The sequence below is a fragment of the Mya arenaria genome, chromosome 11 (genome assembly GCF_026914265.1).
Source record: "Mya arenaria isolate MELC-2E11 chromosome 11, ASM2691426v1".
In the NCBI taxonomy this organism is placed as follows: domain Eukaryota; kingdom Metazoa; phylum Mollusca; class Bivalvia; order Myida; family Myidae; genus Mya; species Mya arenaria.
The window spans coordinates 45271201-45294564 of record NC_069132.1 but is presented as its reverse complement, the minus strand read 5'-3'; the positions used below and the strand labels follow the sequence as shown (position 1 = coordinate 45294564).

At 33.8% G+C, this 23364-nt stretch overlaps 1 protein-coding gene across 1 annotated transcript in view; it reads right to left on the bottom strand.

The window, feature by feature from the left end:
* The window catches only part of LOC128209248 (leucine-rich PPR motif-containing protein, mitochondrial-like), a 46918-nt gene that overhangs the window by 5777 nt on the left and 17777 nt on the right, over nt 1–23364 (bottom strand). Inside the window, exons 15-28 of the mRNA XM_052913199.1 lie at nt 23032–23135; nt 22459–22555; nt 21447–21571; nt 20698–20808; nt 15932–15994; nt 14389–14412; nt 13829–13942; nt 10626–10765; nt 9745–9836; nt 8562–8680; nt 7367–7446; nt 4549–4679; nt 3183–3289; nt 1648–1716 (exon numbers count right to left, since the gene is read on the bottom strand). Coding sequence (XP_052769159.1) covers nt 1648–1716; nt 3183–3289; nt 4549–4679; nt 7367–7446; nt 8562–8680; nt 9745–9836; nt 10626–10765; nt 13829–13942; nt 14389–14412; nt 15932–15994; nt 20698–20808; nt 21447–21571; nt 22459–22555; nt 23032–23135 — 1376 coding nt within the window. The remainder of the gene's footprint in view (nt 1–1647; nt 1717–3182; nt 3290–4548; nt 4680–7366; nt 7447–8561; nt 8681–9744; nt 9837–10625; nt 10766–13828; nt 13943–14388; nt 14413–15931; nt 15995–20697; nt 20809–21446; nt 21572–22458; nt 22556–23031; nt 23136–23364) is intronic.

Here is a 23364-nt window from a genome sequence, read left to right as displayed (position 1 = left end):
ACCCTTTTTATTATTTTCATTACTGGTTAAATTACTTAAAAGACTCACTTTTGATAATAATGTCAATAAAATGAAGCAGTATTATGTTTTATGATGTTTTAAAATCACACAACGATACTTGTAATTACTTGACATAGGAAGAGTGGAATACAGCCTTATTGCACTGGTGTGGAATACGGACTACCAAATTTTGTGATATTGCCTGTGGAATTATGATATCTATATGATGAATTTCTTTACATGGTTTGCATTTAAAGTTTTAAATAAATGGCTCCATCTTTTATAAATGTGTGACAAAATATCAAAATCTCACGAAATTATGTTGAAAACTAACAGAATGTAAGTTTTAACTTGTACATAGAAATAGACAATGTAACAATGCCGCTAAAACAATTGTTTCGAAATCACATAACGCCCAAGAAAAAAATAATTCAAACAAGAGCCGTCGTAAGACAGCGCGCTCGACTACGTCGCTTTGACTTAGAATACAACAACGATTACTATAATACCAAGTTTGGTCTCTTTATGTCAAACCTAACTAAAATTATTCGATACATAAGGTGACTTTGATGCTGCCCTCCCACCAGCCCGCCCAAACAATGACGCAAGTCATTCAAATAACTTGATTTCCCATAATGAAAATGTGGTTAAGAATATACAAATATGCCTTTCATAGGAATTAAAAAAAAAAAAAAAAAAAAAAAAAAAAATCAAGGGCCATTATTTGTATTTAGGCTTAAAATGGAGTTATGTTTCTTGTTGTAAGATGGTCGTAAATAATTTTGAATTTTATTAAGTTCATTTAATGAACGGTATAGAAGTTTTTTTATTAAAATCCCAACTTGCCATTAACTTTTACTTGCCTAAAACTAACAGTCAATCAGGGGCCATAACTTGTATTAAGGATATGGAGTTATGTAACCTCATTAGGTGATGGTCCTGAACAATTGTGTGAAGTATTAAGTCAATTGAATGAAGGGTATAAAAGTTATTAAACAATATCCCAACCTGCCCTAAAACTTTAACCTAAGTTCCATAGTCAATCAGGGGCCATAATTTATATAAAAGATAATATGGAGTTATCTAACCTTATTATGTGATGGCTCTGAACATCTGTGTGAAGTATTAAGTCAATTGAATGAATGGTATTGGAGTTTTAAGTGAAAATCCCAACTTGCCCTAAAACTTTAACCTAAGTCAATCAGGGGCCATAACTTGTATTTAGGATAACATGGAGTTATGTAACCTCATTGTGTGATGGTCCTGAACAACTGTGTGAAGTATGAAGTCAATTGAACAAAGGATATAAAAGTTATTAATAAATATTCCAATTTGCCCTAAAACTTTAACCTAAGTTCCATAGTCAATCAGGGGCTATAATCTGTATAAAGGATAATATGGAGTTATCTAACCTCATCATGTGATGGCCCTGAACAACTGCGTTAAGTATTAAGTCAATTGAATGTAGGGTATTGGATTTATAAGTGAAAATCCCAACTTGCCCTAAAACTTTAACAGGACGCCGACGCTGGGGCGAGTAGTATAGCCCAACAATTCTTCGAATAGTCGAGCTAAACATCATACTTACTCAATACTGACAAGATTTTTTAAAGATCACGAAGAATATTTAATTCTCTTAAGTCTAACCTTGTCTTCTTCCCGCCATTTCAGGAAGATAGGAGTCATCACCTTATGATCAATGTGTAAGCCCTGCGTCTGAAACATACATTTAATGCATAATTAGAGAAATATTTATTTTTTGATAAAAATAGTTTTAATTATTATTGACGAAGCCAAATCATGTGCCACTGCACCAGGGATTCATAAAGCTTCTTCTTATACTAGATTAATGACGTGGATGGAGAAAGTTTATCTGGCAAGATGGAGGAATTTATACGGTGAGCCGAAGACTTGCTGCAACTTTACATCAAGAACGCTAAGAGATAGTTCACACCTAAGAGATAGCTCACACCTAGGAGATTTTAAGTAGTACAGGGCCGGTATTCATAAAATATCTTCAGTAATTACCTAACTTAAGTCATTTTCTTAAGTTAAGTATCTCACTTAGCATATGAAATATTAATATCTTAAATACTTTATTTTCATTGATTTGATTAAAAATACGCACTTATAGTTTTCTTTTAATTTGACTGTGATTTTTTTTAGGAAATTCATCTAAATTAAGAAATGAATAATGAAGTTTTAATTGAAAACCACCCCTGTACTTCTTCAAATCTCTCTAAAGTACAAATTTGCTCCTAGGATTCTTCAATAAAGCAGCCAATAGCAATCTTGGTTACACATTACTAACTTTAAGTGACAAATAACGACAAGATTTTAGTTCTAGAGAGCCTTAAAACTGACAAGCTTAGTGGACATCTATTATGATAAACCTGAGCTGTTACAGGAGTGACAAATAACCATGAATGCTGCTTAAACACGGAAAAGGCAACCTATTTATTTCAAAAGAGGCCAAAACTCTGTCAACATTGCGGTTTGTAACCATAGTAGAATTTGACCTGATTTTTATAGTGTAAAACAAGTGTACAAATCATCTTCTTAAAACCATTGTGCCTGTCGAAGTTATCTTCCAGCCACTAAGTTTTGGCAACTTCTTAGATGAGAAGGGGCCATAATTCCATTTAACAAGAGGCCCATGAGGGCTAATGCTCTATTGGCAATGTGAAGTCGCTACATTTTAGAAGCAGCTGGTGCAATTATACATTTTGTATAAATTTTCATCAAATTTCATCCAATAGTTTTTACTTTATGCTGCAGACAATGAAAAGTAACAAAGGGCAATAACTCAAGTCATAGTTCAGGTTATTGTGCACTGAATTTCCATTTTTCTTGCTTGAACAAAGTATGCTATTTAAAAAAAATCTATTGAGTTACTAATAAGCAACACTATTGACAAGAAAGAAGTAACAAAGGGCAATTACTCTGTAATAAGCTGAAATAGAGTTATGGTTCTTGCGCACTTAACCTTCTCTCATTGTGCTTTACCACTGAATGAAGTTTCATTAAATTGCATCCAGGACTTTTGAAGTTATGCTCTGGAATAGTGCAGTGAATTGACCAACTGACCAACCAACAGACCACAGGGTGACCTATTTACCTTCTTCAAATTTCATTCATATGGATAAAATAAGGAAAAAGATATACTGTAAACACTATCATACATTGATGATCTTTTCAAACTTGGAGAATTTGTCCAACTCAAGATGAACAGCTGCAAGTCCTAGCAGCACCAAATTCTCATTGAATTTCTGAGAGAGCTTCTCGTACACTGAAAATAGAAGTATTGTTATTTTATGCAATGAAAGTGCGGAACAAGTCATGTACAGTTCCAATCACAATTGAATGTAAAGAGTGTTTTGTACCATGCAAGAAATACAGGAATACATTTAAATATCATAAGAAACTAGAAACACTGCAATGCAACCAGGTTTTTAACATGGGCAATCAGAAATTATAGCCAATTAATTTCTTGTATGAGTAAGGAAAAATAGCAGCCTTGTATATTTGGGTGATAACCATTTTTCTATTTTTAGTTACAGTAACCTTGACCTTGTCCTAGCCCCCTCAAACGCAGACTCAAGCTATCTCTTCACATAAGCTACCTACACACCAACTTTCATCACTATCCATAAATTCTAACTAAAACTGTTGGGCAGAAACCAACGTTTGACCCTGTCTCCCCCACCTGAAAACAACAGCTGCATTCTTATGGCCCAGTTTTTATTGAAAACCTGGCTAAAAATATAAACAAGTTGTCAAAGGTGTGATAAAAAAAACACATGCCGCCTGAACACAGGAATGGTAAACTATATATTATTGAAAGGGGCCAGAACTCTATAAAACATTGATGGATTGTTACCAAAGTCGAACTTGAAGTGTGAGTTAAGGAGTTAAACAATAATCTCATTTAAATATGACAAACCTTATATGAATGATTGTCTGGACAACACAATTTTTGGCAAAATCTACATTGAAAAGGAGTCAAAACTCTTTAAACATTTGTAATCAGGGCTTCTAAATACCAACAAGTTACCAGTCTGTACCAATTTTGACCATGCCGGACTGATTTCAATAACAGAAAATGGTTAAAAAATGTGTGTGCTGGTTCGTTTTTGTGCCTGGTCCAATTAAGATCTCAAACTTTAAGAAGCCCTATTTGTTATATTTAACCCAAGTCAAACTGGACCTATACTTCAATGGTGTTTAACATGTTGAAATCTGTCACCCTTACATGGGTTAATGTCTGGAAACTGACTGACAGTTTATGGCAAAGTTGAAATGTGGCCAAAACTCTATCAAATATTTTAATGTTTTAAAAAAAATAGGTGTGTACCAAAAATTGTTTAATGAATAATGACACTAATATTCCCAAATTTTTCGCAATCAATCTTGTAAAAAAATTACAACATAGGGACATATTTAATTTACACATATTGAAAAGCTCACTAATTTGGCCAAAGTTGCAAAAGGAGCAATTGTAATTAAAGCATTTCACAATAACTAGATAACACCTTATGGAAAAACTACCATTTTGCAAATCTTTTCTGTTGTCCAAGAATGGTTTGAAGGCAATCATGAGCAGTCGACCACAGGTGACGTTGACGTTTTTTGACGTATGGTACATTTGCAACCCTGCAAGTACCTGCTCTTTGTCACCGCTAAAAAAAGAACACCAAAATAGAAGATGCTTTTTAGTTTATATAATGCAATCATTTATTTAAGGTTGATAGTTAAACTAGAACTCCGCGAGTCAGATGTGTCGCCTGACGAATTATTTACTGTGGACATTATAGCTGTTAGATTGGCATTTTATTCATTTATAGACAATGATGTTGCCATTTAACGAGTTTTCGAGAAATGCCCCGGACAAAATTTAAGCTTGAAAATTAACAAAGGGCAATAACTCATATAGATGCAACAGTTACAGTTTTTGTGCACTGCACTTTCCCTCAATGAGATCTATCTAGCTATGAAGTTTCAAGTTGATACCTTTTATATTCTTCAAGATATGCCCCGGACAAAACTTTAAGCATGAAAATTAACAAAGGGCAATAACTTTAAAACTAAGAAAGCAAGAGTTACTGTTATTGTGCACTGCACTTGCCCTTCATGAGATCTATCTACATATGAAGTTTCAAGTTGATAACTCTTATATCGACAAGATATGCCCCGGACAAAACTTTAAGCATGAAAAATTAACAAAGGGCAATAACTCTAAAAATATGGAAGCAAGAGTAACAGTTCTTGTGCACTGCACTTGCCCTCAATTAGATCTATCTACATATGAAATTTCAAGTTGATACCACTAATAGTTTAGGAGATATACCCCAGACAAGCGAAAATGGGACGCGGACGCCGACGCCGACGCCACCGCCGACGCCGCCGCTGACAAAAGTAACCCCTATATGTCGTCTTTTCAGGCGACACAACAAGAGCTGTCACAGAGACAGCGCGCTCGACTATTCTGCCGCTTTTCAGTGTAAGGATTGAAAAGTTTTGGTGAAACATGCATGGATCACTGTTAGATTAGATTTCAATGCAATACATGATGTGCGGAGATATTAACATAAATGTGGTTACATGCAAAATTTTAACCAGAATTTTTAACTGTAATAATAAAGGGCCATTATTTGCGAAACACTGTTATCTAACTTGATTATTCAATTAGGTTGGGTGGTTGAATACCATTGTATAAAGTCTCAATGCAATACAACAAGTAGTTGCTGAGATATTATCCTATGTGTGCTAACATGCAAGACCTTAACCAGAATTTTTAAGTCACATAATAAAGGGGCAAAAATTATATAATATGAAAGATAGAGTTATCTTACTTGATTAAATAAGAAGGTTAAATGGTTGGGAGCCTGTGTGAAAAGTTTCAATGCAATACATGATGTATTTGCTGAAGCATTGACTTAAAAGTGGTTACATGAAGAATTTCTATGTTGAATAAAAAAGGGGCCATTATTTGAATTTAATGCAAACTAGAGTTATCTTACTTGGTTATTTAAGTAGATTGGATGGTTGAGTACCATTTTATAAAGTCACAATGCAATACCTCAAGCAGTTGCTGAGATATTAACCTATGTGTGCTTACATGCAAAACCTTAACCAGAATTTCTAAGTCAAATAATAAAGGGCAATTATTTGCATTAAATGCAAACTAGAGTTATTTAACTTGGTTAATCAAGTAAGTTGGATGTTTGAGTACCATTGTATCAAGTCTCAATGCAATACCTCAAGTAGTTGCTGAGATATTAACCTATGTGTGCTTGCACGCAAAACCTTAACCAGAATTTCTAAGTCAAATAATAAAGGCCTATTATTGGCATTAAGCGAAAAGTTATCAAACTTGGTTAATTGAGTAGTTTGGATGGTTGAGTACCATTGTATCAAGTCTCAATGCAATACTTCAAATAGTTGCTGAGATATTAACCAATGTGTGCTTGCACGCAAAACCTTAACCAAGGGGTGACGCCGACGCTTGGGTGAGTAGTATAGCTCTCCTTATTCTTCGAATAGTCGAGCTAAAAAGCAACCATTTGGAACACCTTGACCATTTACCATCGAAAAAACAACCTAGGATGTATATGGACATACTATTATTTAAATTTTACAAACTACTTCTACCGATGTACCGACAAACATCCGAGATTGTTTTTGATAGAAAATGGCCAAGGTGTTCCAAATGGACAGCTACAAGCTTATACAAATATTGTTAAAGTCTGTTTTCCTGGGTAGAATCCAGTACCATTGTACTTGAATAAGAGGGGCCATGAGAATGAATGATGTTCATTTAATGCATGAATTGCTGGACTGATGTCATTACCAGAGTATGAACCCAGCTGGGTTGGTCGAGGTGTGTCAGAAGGACTCTGCGCAGACTTTAACCAGCCCAACTGCATTCATATTCCCGATAATGACATCAGTCAAGCAATTCATTACTCATACTAACACCAATAGATCAGATCTGTTAAAAAATACTTAATTTCATTTTAGAAAACCATTCAGTTAAACTTTCTCACCCATTTCGTAAATAGAACAACCCGACAATAACCTAAACAGTTTGTCATATGACGTCATAATATTGCAGGAAAAAAATAAACAACTTCATAGTTGATTTTTAACGTTAAATTGAAACACTAATGACAACAATATTCTAACAAATCATAAAATTAACACTTTTTAACATGTTGATTTAAGTTTCTCCTTGTCTGCTTACACAATAAAAACAATAACAAGATAAACAATTTACATATATTTTTATACAATATACAAAATATACACAAGAGGGTCATGTATGACAATATATCTACATTTGAAGTTTGCTTAAAATTGCCCTTACCTTGAGGCTAAAAATGTTATCATGTCTTCAAAGGTAAACTTTAAGTTATATTCTCTGGCAGTACTGACCAATCTCTGAACCTGAAAGGCGATCAATATGGGTAGAAGTTAGTTTTGTCCAATGTTACAGATATTTGAAACAATCATTAAAATTATTTTTGTAGATTTATCATAATAAGCATGATTTCCTAAAACAAGAACATAACACAATGATCATTAAATCTGGTGTTAATTTATTTTTGAAGCAATTGTGAAACAATCTATTACAACATTATATTAAACACTCGCATGGCATGATGTTACGTCAGAGTGTGGTCTTGTGTTGGGGGGGGGGGGGGCACTGGAGTACCCCAATAAAACCCACTTGTCTGACTTGGTGATCAAACCCAAAACTCACATGCGTCCACGCCAGGAATTAAACCTGGGTCACTGAGGTGAAAAGCAAGTGTGCTGAACCACTGCGCTAACAAAAGCCAGTGTTATAGCGTTATGGAGTTCCATATACATGTGCATTTGGAACCATATGTACCATGTTTCATTTGAATATCTTACACAGTTTACCAAGTTTCATTTGAATATCTTAAGCAGTTTACAAAGTTTCATTTGAATATCTTTAACAGTTTACCAAGTTTCGTTAGAATATCTTAAAACAGTTTATGAGTTATGGCTAAGATTCAAGCTTTATTGAGACACCACCGACAATACCTCAACTTCCCTCCTTTGAATAACAGACTGGATAAAATTTTGTTATATGAGAAGTGTAGTTAGAATCTGATTAATAATAATAAATTAATTGCGAAGACAATGTTGTAACAGACACACTTGGACAGACAGACAGATGGATAGACGATCAAACATTAGGATGGTACATCATTCTCATGCATAGTAATGTAATGTAAGGAAATTAAAAAGAATTCAGGTCCAATTTTGGAGTGAAAAAAATGTTTTTGAGAAGTTAATTGTCAATCCAAACATTTTTTTCTTTGTGCCAAGATTATGCGACAAAATTGGTTAATATCAAATAATGCAAAAGGCTATAAATAGTGCAAGATATCACACAGATGCTAGAAAAGTAGTTCTTAAAGTATTTAAAGGTGATTTCAGATTTATTTCTTTTTTAAATATTTTGGCTAAATAAGTGTCAGCGGATTGGTGAAACAAAAAATGAGAGGATAGTAGCATTAAGAAATACATACCAGTTGGCAGTTTTCCGCTGTAGGCTCAAGGTTCATCAGGAAAGAAGGCAGAGACAGTGTAATTTTCACATTAGGGTTCTGAAAATCTTTCTGTCGCAATGTCAGAGCATCTATGGCCTCTGAAAAGTTCAAAAATTACCATATAAAGAAACCTTCTTTATAATCAAATGTTAAATGCACATGAACCACCTCAGAGTGAAATCAGAGTGAAAGGTGTTGTTTTTTAGGCCTGACATTCATTAGTTTCAAACTTTTAAACAATCATAATTATTTCCCTTCATTTTCTTAATAAAATTCCATTTCATTTGTTTTACCGGTATATCACCATTCAATAAAATTCATCATAACAAAAATGGTGGCTGCCGATTTTGACATTTTCAACTGCATCCTTTCTATGGTATTTTACCTGATTTTCACAACTTGTGAATGTTTCAACACCTGTCAATTCTTAGTGTATTTTGACATACGCTTTCATAAAAATATGTGAAATTATTACCTCAAACAGTTCATAAGCTTTTTTGTATGGTTAGTGTATTTGGGACCAGCTACAGTGCTTAATTAAGTGCTCAATTTAATGAAGAAACCTTTAAAATGATGAACCACTTGACAATTCCACATGAAATTAATTTTTTAAGTTGTTTTTGCAACTACTAGGTCTATTATTTGGTATACATTTCCTCTTCAGTGAGTTCATGCCAAGGCCAGATCTTGGGCACTTGCTCAATGTTTAGTTAACTAAGGGAACTTTCTTTTTCATTATATACAGTTTCAGAGGTCATAAAAATTTGTGTAACTATCGGTGCAAATGGTCAGTTAGTTGTAGAATATTGGTTTCTGTAACTAAAACTCATTTCTGTATTCAGTGATGGTTTTCTATCAGCAATTTGAAACCGAAAGAAACATATAATACAAAGATCATTTGACTATATATATACAATATACTATAGTTATATACATTGTAAATATGCAGGGGCCGTGTTACAGAAACATCTTCAGTTTAAGTTGAATGTTCTACTTTCCAATTCAAATATAGAAATAAAAGTTTATTAAAACGATATAACAATTTTAGTAACATTAGTTTTTTTCTTAAAGAAATACAATGTTGCAAAAATATTACTTTTAAAGATACATTATTCGAAAAAACATCCTAACCAGCTAGTCTTATTTGTTCTAAAAAAAGTACCTTCAAAGAGATTGGCTTTCCAAAGTTCCAGTGACAAGTTCGACAGATGCATCACATACCATGTCCGCCCAGGAGATGAATGGATCTCTTCCCTACAATATAAATTAAATCTATTTCATTTATCATTCAAGTAGCCCATACACCATTTAAGTAGCACATACGTCATTTAAGTAGCATATACAAGATTTAAGTAGCACATACACCAATTAAGTAGCACATACGCCATTTAAGTAGAACATACGTCATTTAAGTAGCATATACATTTAAGTAGCACATACGTCATTTAAGTAGCACATACACCATTTAAGTAGCATATACAACATTTAAGTAGCATATACAACATTTAAGTAGCACATACGTCATTTAAGTAGAACATACACCATTTAAGTAGCACATACACCATTCAAGTAGCACATACGTCATTTAAGTAACATATACAACATTTAAGTAGCACATACGTCATTTAAGTAGCACATACGCCATTTAAGTAGCATATACAACATTTAAGTAGCATATACAACATTTAAGTAGCACATATGTCATTTAAGTAGCACATACACCATTTAAGTAGCACATACACCATTTAAGTAGCACATACGTCATTTAAGTAGCATATACAACATTTAAGAAGCACATACACCAATTAAGTAGCACATACGCCATTTAAGTAGCCTATAATTTTGCCTTATATATATAAACAGATTTAACTACATGCCACCATGGGATAATACACTATAAAGCAAACTCGAAGTCTCATTTAGTCATTGCCCAGGTAAAAGCTTTTACACGCCATAAACATTGACACCAAGGCTATCATTATACCTTGACTATTTACTTAACAGACAGGCTGAAGAGGGGACCATGCCCAGTTAAATACGTACACAGACTTGAGACAGTTGTAAGCCTCCATGTGGTCGTTTTTCTGTTGCAAGTAGTAGGCACTCTTAACTCCCTCTACGTAAATGTCTTTCGGGTCGTTTTTAGTTTTATAGCTCAATACTTTCTCAAATAACTCGAAGTCCTGAAGATAAAAAAAAACAACAGGTATCAAAACATACAATGTAAGTTTTAGGAAAAAAACATGCAACTTTTATCCATCATATCAAAGGCATAAACTTTCATTTCGAGAAATAGCAAAAAATGGATGTGTCAATTGTCATGGCGCCATTTTTTTTCAAGTTAAGGTCACCATGACCTTGACCAATAAAGTTAATTTCAGTCATCTACTGGCTAGAACCAATGTGCATACCAAGTTAAATGACTCTACACCAAATTGTTTAAATGTTAAAAGTTGGTTGGAAATAAAAGTGTCACAGCCACAACAAAACGGTGTCACAACGTCAACAACCTGGCAGACTCGTTGAAAAAATTTGACCGAAGCATGGCAAAATTTTGCACTCAATATAAACAGGTCCTCACAAAAGTAAAATAATCTATCACACTAGTATAACTTTGAAAGCATAGAGCATGGTTTATATGGTACACCTTTTTAACCCATATACTCATTTTCATGTCTCAATTTTTCTGGTGCTCTTGCTAAAGATCTAGTTCAGGTGGGTATCTCTTACTGTAGACAGTGTCAACTTTGTGTGTGTCCAAATTACCACGATCTTCACAAATAAATTCATTATTAGGTCATGATTTTAAAACCCAGCAGAAAAATTTACAAGCTTACTTCTCATTCACATTAAATAACTAGACAGTTGACATCATCTAAATATGGCTTTATGCATTTCAAGAGAAATGGAGTGTACACAAAGTATAGTCATATGAACTTTGACCTCTTTGTGTGACCTTGCCCTTGCACCAAGTGTCTTAATACTGAAAACATTTGTGGAAAGTGATTTCAAAATCCTTCAAGCAGTTCAAAAGATATGAAGCATTTTACCTCTAAGTGTGACCTTGACATTAAACCAACCATGGTGTAACATGCCCCCGGCAAATTGTCTCATTATGTTGAGTATTTTTTGGCGAGTGATTTTAAAATCCTTCAAGCAGTTCAAGTGAAATAGAGTGGACACAAAATATAGTCATATGACTTTTGACCTTTAAGTGTGACCTTGTTATTTTAAAATCCTTCAAGCAGTTAAAGAGATATGTAGTGGACACAAAATATTGTCATATTATAGCCATATGGCCTTCGACTTGTGACCTTGACCCGAGCTGGTTGTAACAGTCATGCGATGTGCACATTTGTGGAGTTATTTCAAAATCCTTCCAGCCACTCAAGAGATATGGAACAGACATGATTTGTGATGGACAGATAGACAGACGACCAACTCGAGCAAAAACGATGTTTTATGGGGGAGACATAATAATCAAAGCATAAATTGTACAAAAATACTATGATTGTTGTAAGACATTTAGAGACCATCCTAACAATGAGCTTATCACAAAATATCTAGATATGAATTGATATGATATATATACATTAAAGGAGCTAGACACCAGATGGTGCAAAAATTGCCAAATACAGCATTTCCTCAAAACAAAAATACATCACTTTACATGGTTAAAATAATAAACGCAACAACCATGACGCTGTCTCATCTGTGTTTCCCTGTTTAAAATAGTGCAATATTGGTTTCCCAGTCATCATGTCTGTATATAAGTACAGATAATACACCAATATTTTTAAACTTACTGGTATTTATGTGGTAGACAACCCTACTTAATTTTGATTTGGAAAACGTTGCAAAAACTGCGAAAGATGCTGTGTGATACTTCAGTAAGTAAGATTCAATGCGTTGTACAAAACAGTGTCAATTTTATGTAAGTTTTTGACAATTTTCTTTTTTTCTTGCAACTGTGTCAACCGGTGCTTAGCCCCTTTCATAAAAAACAAAGTTGAAATAACCCTAGTATAACCTCTCCATCCAGCTAAAACAAAGTTGAAATAACCCTAGTATAACCTCTCCATCCAAGCTAAAACAAAGTTGAAATAACCCTAGTATAACCTCTCCATCCAGCTAAAACAAAGTTGAAATAACCCTAGTATAACCTCTCCATCCAAGCTAAAACAAAGTTGAAATAACCCTAGTATAACCTCTCCATCCAGCTAAAACAAAGTTGAAATAACCCTTGTATAACCTCTCCATCCAGCTAAAACAAAGTTGAAATAACCCTTGTATAACCTCTCCATCCAGCTAAAACAAAGTTGAAATAACCCTAGTATAACCTCTCCATCCAAGCTAAAACAAAGTTGAAATAACCCTAGTATAACCTCTCCATCCAGCTAAAACAAAGTTGAAATAACCCTAGTATAACCTCTCCATCCAGCTAAAACAAAGTTGAAATAACCCTAGTATAACCTCTCCATCCAAGCTAAAACAAAGTTGAAATAACCCTAGTATAACCTCTCCATCCAGCTAAAACAAAGTTGAAATAACCCTAGTATAACCTCTCCATCCAGCTAAAACAAAGTTGAAATAACCCTAGTATAACCTCTCCATCCAGCTAAAACAAAGTTGAAATAACCCTAGTATAACCTCTCCATCCAGCTAAAACAAAGTTGAAATAACCCTAGTATAACCTCTCCATCCAGCTAAAACAAAGTTGAAATAACCCTAGTATAACCTCTCCATCCAAGCTAAAACAAAGTTGAAATAACCCTAGTATAACCTCTCCATCCAGCTAAAACAAAGTTGAAATAACCCTTGTATAACCTCTCCATCCAGCTAAAACAAAGTTGAAATAACCCTTGTATAACCTCTCCATCCAGCTAAAACAAAGTTGAAATAACCCTAGTATAACCTCTCCATCCAGCTAAAACAAAGTTGAAATAACCCTTGTATAACCTCTCCATCCAGCTAAAACAAAGTTGAAATAACCCTAGTATAACCTCTCCATCCAAGCTAAAACAAAGTTGAAATAACCCTAGTATAACCTCTCCATCCAAGCTCAAACAAAGTTGAAATAACCCTAGTATAACCTCTCCATCCAGCTAAAACAAAGTTGAAATAACCCTAGTATAACCTCTCCATCCAAGCTCAAACAAAGTAAAAATATTCGCATAAAATATTGCCTACCATTAAGAATGGGGAATGGAACAATAAGCTAACTGATAAAATGGCAACACAATTACCTTTGCACGGCTACTTTTGATCAACAGTTCCCGTCTGAAGGAAAACATGTGAAGGAAGTGTATCATTCTCTTCTTCAATTCCTCAAGGGGCATATCAGCAAAACGGATTTTATCCTGGTAAAAATATGAGATACCACACATGACAGTTTATATAGAAGTGTGAAGATAAATGACAGAGTATATAGAAATATGAGATAAGATGTAGGACCGTTTATATAGAAATATGAGATACCATATATAACTGTTTATATAAAATTATGAGATAAGATATAAACAATCTACATGAATGATGTATAGACTGAACAAATAAAAAAAATCCTCAACAGCTGAACCATAAGCCATCTTTAAAAGATTTCTTTCCAGTCAAACATGAGGCAGTAGTACTCGACGACTATTAAAATCAGAGTTAATTTCTCAAATCAAATAAAACAGATCAACCTAAATAGGCTTGAACAACACATTTTCTTTCCATTTTCTTTTAACACTGTACATATCTGTCATGGAAATCCTTTGATGCGAAAAAAGGTTAAATCGGAATATGCTAGAAAAATACTGCTTACCAAACTCGTAATTTTCTCGCCTTCCTGAAATATATAACAAAATAAACACACGGCATGTAGGTAAAGAACTTGTTTAAATGCAATGTATGCATTATACCTTTATAACCAATATTTTTAAACCACAACTTTTTAAAGAACAAAAGCGACTATATACTCTACCATCGGGGAGTATAAGGGCCATTACAAGGCCAAGTTCTTCCCAGGAAAATGAGCAGACAATAAGAAGAACTAGACTCAGAATTTTCATTGTAGTCTAGCCGAAGGGTTACAGTGATGAAGAGCATTCAAGCTGAATAGAATGGACACCAGGGTTCAACATTAAAAGTAGTCCAACTGTTTGTTCGCAGGCTTTCAAGTGACTTATAACAAAAATGTAGGGATAAAAGTAGGGGAAATTTCTTTGAAAAGAAGGGTAAAAATAGGGATATTAAGAGCAAAAAGTAGGGGTAGAAGGGCGTTTGTCTTACCTATTTGGATGCAAAAAAGATAACTAAACCTATCAATCTAATCAATTGTGATGTACATGTAGTTCTTTTTGCTAAGAAACCAGTGCTTCAAGAGGGATTCTGCCACAGGATGAGGAGATGAACCAGGAAATGGTGTCTCTGACTTGTCGACATGAACCACTCATTCTCATCATAGAACCCTTCTTGCAGCACTGGAGACCTACCGCATCAAACAAATCTTACAAAAATACTAGAAATGGTTTCTTATTAAAATCAAGATTTAGATTATTTCAATAAATGCATTAAGTTTAAACTTTTCTGTTAATTCTCATACTATTTTTACAAAAAAGTATGGAAAAGTTGGAGCCTTAAAAAAAAGTATGGAAAAGAAGGGCCCGCTTGAAAGCCTGTGTCCGGGACAAACAAATAATTGGTTAGGACAAGTAAGTTCTAAAGCTGGTAATCTAACATTTGCATTTTAATAGCATTTCTTTTTCAAGGAACCCAGCTCTCTTGGATATCGCACTACTTAAGATTTATTGAGATACTATCAAAACTGAAGAACCACTTCACATATATTTGTTAACGGATGCACAGAACAGCCTTTATCCAGTAGAGCTAATAACTGTTTGCCTAACTTTGTTTTATACAAATTGATTTGAGCATAATCGTTGATATGAATAAAGCTCAACTGCTCATGTATTTTTCATGGGTCGAAACCAGGACTGGTGTTCTTTTCAGATAGTCTAAAAAAACAGCCCTTGATCGGGATTGAAAAGCAACCAGGGGCAGTATGTTTTAAGCATCTAAGTAACATTTTTCAACTTAGTGAAAAAATGTCATTTTCTTATTTGAATTTCATGAAAATGAACAATGTTTGTACACCAAATATATGAAAATAAGCAAGAAAATGGTCCATACTATGTTTACATATGAATAAATCTAATGACGGGTGGCGGGTTTTTAAATAATCGTTGTAAAAAATTACAAAATTCTCACTAGAGATGAAAATATTCACTAAGATGCTTTGAATACGGCCCCAGGACTCTTATTATACCCCTAATACACTCTAACAAACTGACATTTTTAACACAAACCTCTTTTGTACAAACAGAAGCCAAACCGAGACTCTTCAGGGAATTCCAGGACAAATACAGACCCTGTAAGAAGAAAAATTATTCACAATTACATAGTCTAGAAAAATCCAACATTAAGCACCCAGATTCTGTCAACGATACATGAATTGTTATCAATTCTATACCCTTGTTGAATAGTGGTTAATTGCTTTTTTTCAGTGTAAAATAGCGATATCGAGGGTAATTGCTTTTTTCAGTGTAAGATAATGGTATAGAAGATAATGGCTTTTTCAGTGAAAGATAGCAATACAGAGGATAATTGTTTGTTTCAGTGTAAGATAGCAATATAGAGGAAACTTGTTTGTTTTAGTGTAAGATAGCAATATAGAGGATACTTGTTTGTTTTAGTGTAAGATAGCAATATAGAGGATACTTGTTTGTTTTAGTGTAAGATAGCAATATAGAGGACAACTGTTTTAGTGTAAGATAGCAATATAGAGGATAATTGTTTGTTTCAGTGTAAGATAGCAATATAGAGGACAACTGTTTAAGTGTAAGATAGCAATATAGAGGACAACTGTTTAAGTGTAAGATAGCAATATAGAGGAGTCTTGTTTGTTTCAGTGTAAGACAGCAATATAGAGGACAACTGTTTAAGTGTAAGATAGCAATATAGAGGATACTTGTTTGTTTTAGTGTAAGATAGCAATATAGAGGACAACTGTTTAAGTGTAAGATAGCAATATAGAGGATACTTGTTTGTTTAAGTGTAAGATAGCAATATAGAGGACAACTGTTTTAGTGTAAGGATAACTGTTTGTTTCGGTGTAAGATAGCAATATAGAGGATAACTGTTTGTTTCGGTGTAAGATAGCAATATAGAGGATACTTGTTTGTTTCGGTGTAAGATAGCAATATAGAGGATACTTGTTTGTTTCGGTGTAAGATAGCAATATAGAGGATACTTGTTTGTTACGGTGTAAGATAGCAATATAGAGGATAATTGTTTGTTTCGGTGTAAGATAGCAATATAGAGGATACTTGTTTGTTTCGGTGTAAGATAGCAATATAGAGGATACTTGTTTGTTTCGGTGTAAGATAGCAATATAGAGGATACTTGTTTGTTTCGGTGTAAGATAGCAATATAGAGGATACTTGTTTGTTTCGGTGTAAGATAGCAATATAGAGGATACTTGTTTGTTTCGGTGTAAGATAGCAATATAGAGGATACTTGTTTGTTACGGTGTAAGATAGCAATATAGAGGATACTTGTTTGTTTCGGTGTAAGATAGCAATATAGAGGATACTTGTTTGTTTCGGTGTAAGATAGCAATATAGAGGATACTTGTTTGTTTCGGTGTAAGATAGCAATATAGAGGATACTTGTTTGTTTCGGTGTAAGATAGCAATAAAGAGGATACTTGTTTGTTTCGGTGTAAGATAGCAATATAGAGGATACTTGTTTGTTTCGGTGTAAGATAGCAATATAGAGGATACTTGTTTGTTTCGGTGTAAGATAGCAATATAGAGGATACTTGTTTGTTTCGGTGTAAGATAGCAATATAGAGGATACTTGTTTGTTTCAATGTAAGATAGCAATATAGAGGATACTTGTTTGTTTGGTGTAAGATAGCAATATAGAGGATACTTGTTTGTTTCGGTGTAAGATAGCAATATAGAGGATACTTGTTTGTTTCGGTGTAAGATAGCAATATAGAGGATACTTGTTTGTTTCGGTGTAAGATAGCAATATAGAGGATAACTGTTTGTTTCGGTGTAAGATAGCAATATAGAGGATACTTGTTTGTTTCGGTGTAAGATAGCAATATAGAGGATACTTGTTTGTTTCGGTGTAAGATAGCAATATAGAGGATACTTGTTTGTTTCGGTGTAAGATAGCAATATAGAGGATACTTGTTTGTTTCGGTGTAAGATAGCAATATAGAGGATACTTGTTTGTTTCGGTGTAAGATAGCAATATAGAGGATACTTGTTTGTTTCGGTGTAAGATAGCAATATAGAGGATACTTGTTTGTTTCGGTGTAAGATAGCAATATAGAGGATACTTGTTTGTTTCGGTGTAAGATAGCAATATAGAGGATACTTGTTTGTTTCGGTGTAAGATAGCAATATAGAGGATACTTGTTTGTTTCGGTGTAAGATAGCAATATAGAGGATACTTGTTTGTTACGGTGTAAGATAGCAATATAGAGGATACTTGTTTGTTACGGTGTAAGATAGCAATATAGAGGATACTTGTTTGTTACGGTGTAAGATAGCAATATAGAGGATACTTGTTTGTTTCGGTGTAAGATAGCAATATAGAGGATACTTGTTTGTTACGGTGTAAGATAGCAATATAGAGGATACTTGTTTGTTTCAGTGTAAGATAGCAATATAGAGGATACTTGTTTGTTTCAGTGTAAGATAGCAATATAGAGGATACTTGTTTGTTTCAGTGTAAGATAGCAATATAGAGGATACTTGTTTGTTTCAGTGTAAGATAGCAATATAGAGGATACTTGTTTGTTTTAGTGTAAGATAGCAATATAGAGGACAACTGTTTTAGTGTAAGATAGCAATATAGAGGATAATTGTTTGTTTCAGTGTAAGATAGCAATATAGAGGACAACTGTTTAAGTGTAAGATAGCAATATAGAGGACAACTGTTTAAGTGTAAGATAGCAATATAGAGGAGTCTTGTTTGTTTCAGTGTAAGATAGCAATATAGAGGACAACTGTTTAAGTGTAAGATAGCAATATAGAGGATACTTGTTTGTTTTAGTGTAAGATAGCAATATAGAGGACAACTGTTTAAGTGTAAGATAGCAATATAGAGGATACTTGTTTGTTTAAGTGTAAGATAGCAATATAGAGGACAACTGTTTTAGTGTAAGGATAACTGTTTGTTTCGGTGTAAGATAGCAATATAGAGGATAACTGTTTGTTTCGGTGTAAGATAGCAATATAGAGGATAACTGTTTGTTTCGGTGTAAGATAGCAATATAGAGGATACTTGTTTGTTTCGGTGTAAGATAGCAATATAGAGGATACTTGTTTGTTACGGTGTAAGATAGCAATATAGAGGATACTTGTTTGTTTCGGTGTAAGATAGCAATATAGAGGATTCTTGTTTGTTTCGGTGTAAGATAGCAATATAGAGGATACTTGTTTGTTTCGGTGTAAGATAGCAATATAGAGGATACTTGTTTGTTTCGGTGTAAGATAGCAATATAGAGGATACTTGTTTGTTTCGGTGTAAGATAGCAATATAGAGGATACTTGTTTGTTTCGGTGTAAGATAGCAATATAGAGGATACTTGTTTGTTTCGGTGTAAGATAGCAATATAGAGGATACTTGTTTGTTTCGGTGTAAGATAGCAATATAGAGGATACTTGTTTGTTTCGGTGTAAGATAGCAATAAAGAGGATACTTGTTTGTTTCGGTGTAAGATAGCAATATAGAGGATACTTGTTTGTTTCGGTGTAAGATAGCAATATAGAGGATACTTGTTTGTTTCGGTGTAAGATAGCAATATAGAGGATACTTGTTTGTTTCGGTGTAAGATAGCAATATAGAGGATACTTGTTTGTTTCAATGTAAGATAGCAATATAGAGGATACTTGTTTGTTTGGTGTAAGATAGCAATATAGAGGATACTTGTTTGTTTCGGTGTAAGATAGCAATATAGAGGATACTTGTTTGTTTCGGTGTAAGATAGCAATATAGAGGATACTTGTTTGTTTCGGTGTAAGATAGCAATATAGAGGATACTTGTTTGTTTCGGTGTAAGATAGCAATATAGAGGATACTTGTTTGTTTCGGTGTAAGATAGCAATATAGAGGATACTTGTTTGTTTCGGTGTAAGATAGCAATATAGAGGATACTTGTTTGTTTCGGTGTAAGATAGCAATATAGAGGATACTTGTTTGTTACGGTGTAAGATAGCAATATAGAGGATACTTGTTTGTTACGGTGTAAGATAGCAATATAGAGGATACTTGTTTGTTACGGTGTAAGATAGCAATATAGAGGATACTTGTTTGTTTCGGTGTAAGATAGCAATATAGAGGATACTTGTTTGTTACGGTGTAAGATAGCAATATAGAGGATACTTGTTTGTTTCAGTGTAAGATAGCAATATAGAGGATACTTGTTTGTTTCAGTGTAAGATAGCAATATAGAGGATACTTGTTTGTTTCAGTGTAAGATAGCAATATAGAGGATACTTGTTTGTTTCAGTGTAAGATAGCAATATAGAGGATACTTGTTTGTTACAGTGTAAGAGAGCAATATAGAGGATACTTGTTTGTTTCAGTGTAAGATAGCAATATAGAGGATACTTGTTTGTTTCAGTGTAAGATAGCAATATAGAGGATACTTGTTTGTTTCAGTGTAAGATAGCAATATAGAGGATACTTGTTTGTTTCAGTGTAAGATAGCAATATAGAGGATACTTGTTTGTTTCAGTTTACGATAGCAATATAGAGGATACTTGTTTGTTTCAGTTTACGATAGCATAACTGTTCTATAGCAATATAGCTTACCCTGTAATCACCAAGTTTTATAATGGTGTTTACCAGGTAATATTAAATAATCTTACACTGAAACAAAAATAATCTTTTTATGATATCATATGCCTAAAAAGGATATAATGAAGTAAATTGCAGTTTCTCATAAAAGCGTGCCAGATTGTATGTCTAGGTCAAATAACTCCTGTACACCAAAAAATGAAAAAGAGTGCACAAATACTTGGCTCTGTTGGAAGTTATGAAATGTATGTACCTTATTGAGAAGCTCATCTTTCATCTCCTGTTTGCTGACATTTGCTGTTAGGTGTTGGATAAAGTCCTTGTTCTGCATGTGAAGGCCCTTTTCTTTCAATACCGCCATCAGCTGAAAGCGTAAAAAGGTGAGTAAGTGTGAGTGTAAAGATTTTAGTCATTTTACTCATTTTCTGTCTATGACCTGTTTAATAAACATCAATTTTCAATATGGCTCATATTGCAAAAACTCCTGATTCTGAGCATACATCTTGAAAAAGTACAGAGGTAAGTAAGTCAGTCAGTAAAGACCATATTTAACCACTATGACATACTTCATATCAAGGCCTTTTTCCCAATTACTGGAAAGACACCTTTCTGTGGAGGGAAAACCACCATTTTTTTCAAATTTGAGGGGAATTTCTCAAGAGTACTTTTTCAAACATTTTGGGAAAAATGTAGAAAAATATCCATAAAACAGTAAATAAATCACTCAGAAACATCATTTAATTAATCCTCAGATTCTCATTATATAAAAAAAACGTTGATAATGGCAATGAAGTGTAAAAATGTCCGGGATATGCTTCAATGCAAAATCTCCTTGTTCAGAGACAAAGTCTCTTCCCCTTTACGATCAGCTGTACACAGGCCTGTAAGTAAGTAAAAACTGTATTTTTCGTCTATGACATGTTTTATATTCTTTCAATTTTCAATACAACCCACATTGTGCATACTCCTTAGTTATAACAATACTAAAAGATTATATCCAACCTCCAGGATGTCTTTCCACTGTCCAGCATTGTTCATCGAGTACTGGAAAAGGGTTTTTTGCAGGTAACCTTTGCTCACGTTGGCCAGTCCAGGTAAAATTTCATCAATCTCCTCTGCTTGCTTAGCTGTGGAAAAAGTATCAAACCTTTATCTAAACAATATGTAATGAGATTGCCATGAAACAAATGTGTCACCTGTTTATAGAGCCCATCTATGTAAATTTTCTAGTCTAGTTTCTAACCATGACCTTGACCTTTAACCCCAAGGTCAATGTGCATACAAAGCTTAAAGACTCTACCAAGTCATTCAAAATTTATAGATTTGCCTAAAAAGAGGTAATTAGTGGTTGAAATTAGCAAACACCAAAAAGACCTTCTCTGGCAATATAGTTGTCGGGTATGCACGTATCGTAATTTTAACAAACGCTTAACAGGGCTTGTCGTTACAAATAAGAATTTGCGCTTGTTGACCCAAGGTCCTATTGGAATGACAGAGGTCAGATACTAATGTAAATATAGAGGGAGAAAGTCTGTTACAAAAATGTTACATAAATAACTTACTAACACAGTCTCTCTACTTTAAAGCTGCACTCTCACAGATTAAACATTTTGACTACTGTTTTATTTTTTGTCTTCGATCGACCCAGTTTATGCCAAAGTGTAAAACAATCAGTGATATAAGACTGCTGAAAAAAACATTGAATCACAGATTTTCATATTTAAATTCAAAAAATGATGTTTTATGCATTTTTCTTAAACCGTTGGTAACCGTTTTCGCCAAAAAACAATGATTTTCAAACTGAATATGAAAATACGCAATCTGATCTTTTGTCAGTAGACTTTTATCACTGGTTTGCAGAAACGTAGGCAAAAATTGGGTCATTCAAAGACAAAAAATAAAAAAATTGTCAAAAACGGTAAATCTGTGAGAGTGGAAATTTAACCATAGTTTATAATTGCCAAAATATATTCATATTCAATATGTGTAAATAATTTGATCAAAGAGCACTAACCTTGTGCTATAACCGAAGTAAGATCACTTCCTGCTTTGCTAATAGCATCCACAATACGATACGCAGCCATTTGACCTTTGGATAAACCCATGTTTTTCTGCAAGAAAACCAATTCTTGACATGGCATTGGATTACAGGCCCATAAGGTATATATTAAAAGAATTAAAAAATTAAACCTTTATACAAAATATTGAAAAACAATTGTAAGTACAAAGAAGAGAAATAAAATCAACACTCTCAGTGATCTGCCAAGGCTACAACTTTGCGCCATTTGCACATTAAAATTTCAAACGGGGCATCAAGTTTCTTACCAATTGGATGATCGACGTGCCCGTTTTTCCCAGGCTGTTTTGACAATATAATCCGAATATGCCCAGATGTACTTGCCAATGAAATTCATTAAACCCTACCAAATTGATGTTTTTAAATAGCAAGTCCGAAATCAGGAAGTGAGTATTTTTATTTTGTGAGGGGCAACAACATAGTTTAATCATTTCTAATACCCAGTCTGCTACTCCAGAGAGTTTTGAAACATTCATACAACACAGTCAACACAGAAGACAGTAAATTTACCTGTAAAACAGCTATGAAGTCAGTCGTAGGGGGGAAGACACTTTTTACAACCCTTATCATATCAGAGTCCTTGGGTAAATATGGCAAGACTTCTTTTCTCATACCTTTTTGAGGAAAACCAAAAAATAGTGTTAGAATTAAATGTAAACATACACAATGTCAAGTTGGACACAATTAAACAAAAACAGGTAGTTATATTTCAATGAAACTTTGAACAAATACAGTTGCATGCAAGAGTTATGAAGTAAAAGCACTGCATAATACTAGAGCCTAAAAAAAAACAATGTTTGGGTTATCTGACCCTAACTATGAAATAGTCATCAACCCTTTTGA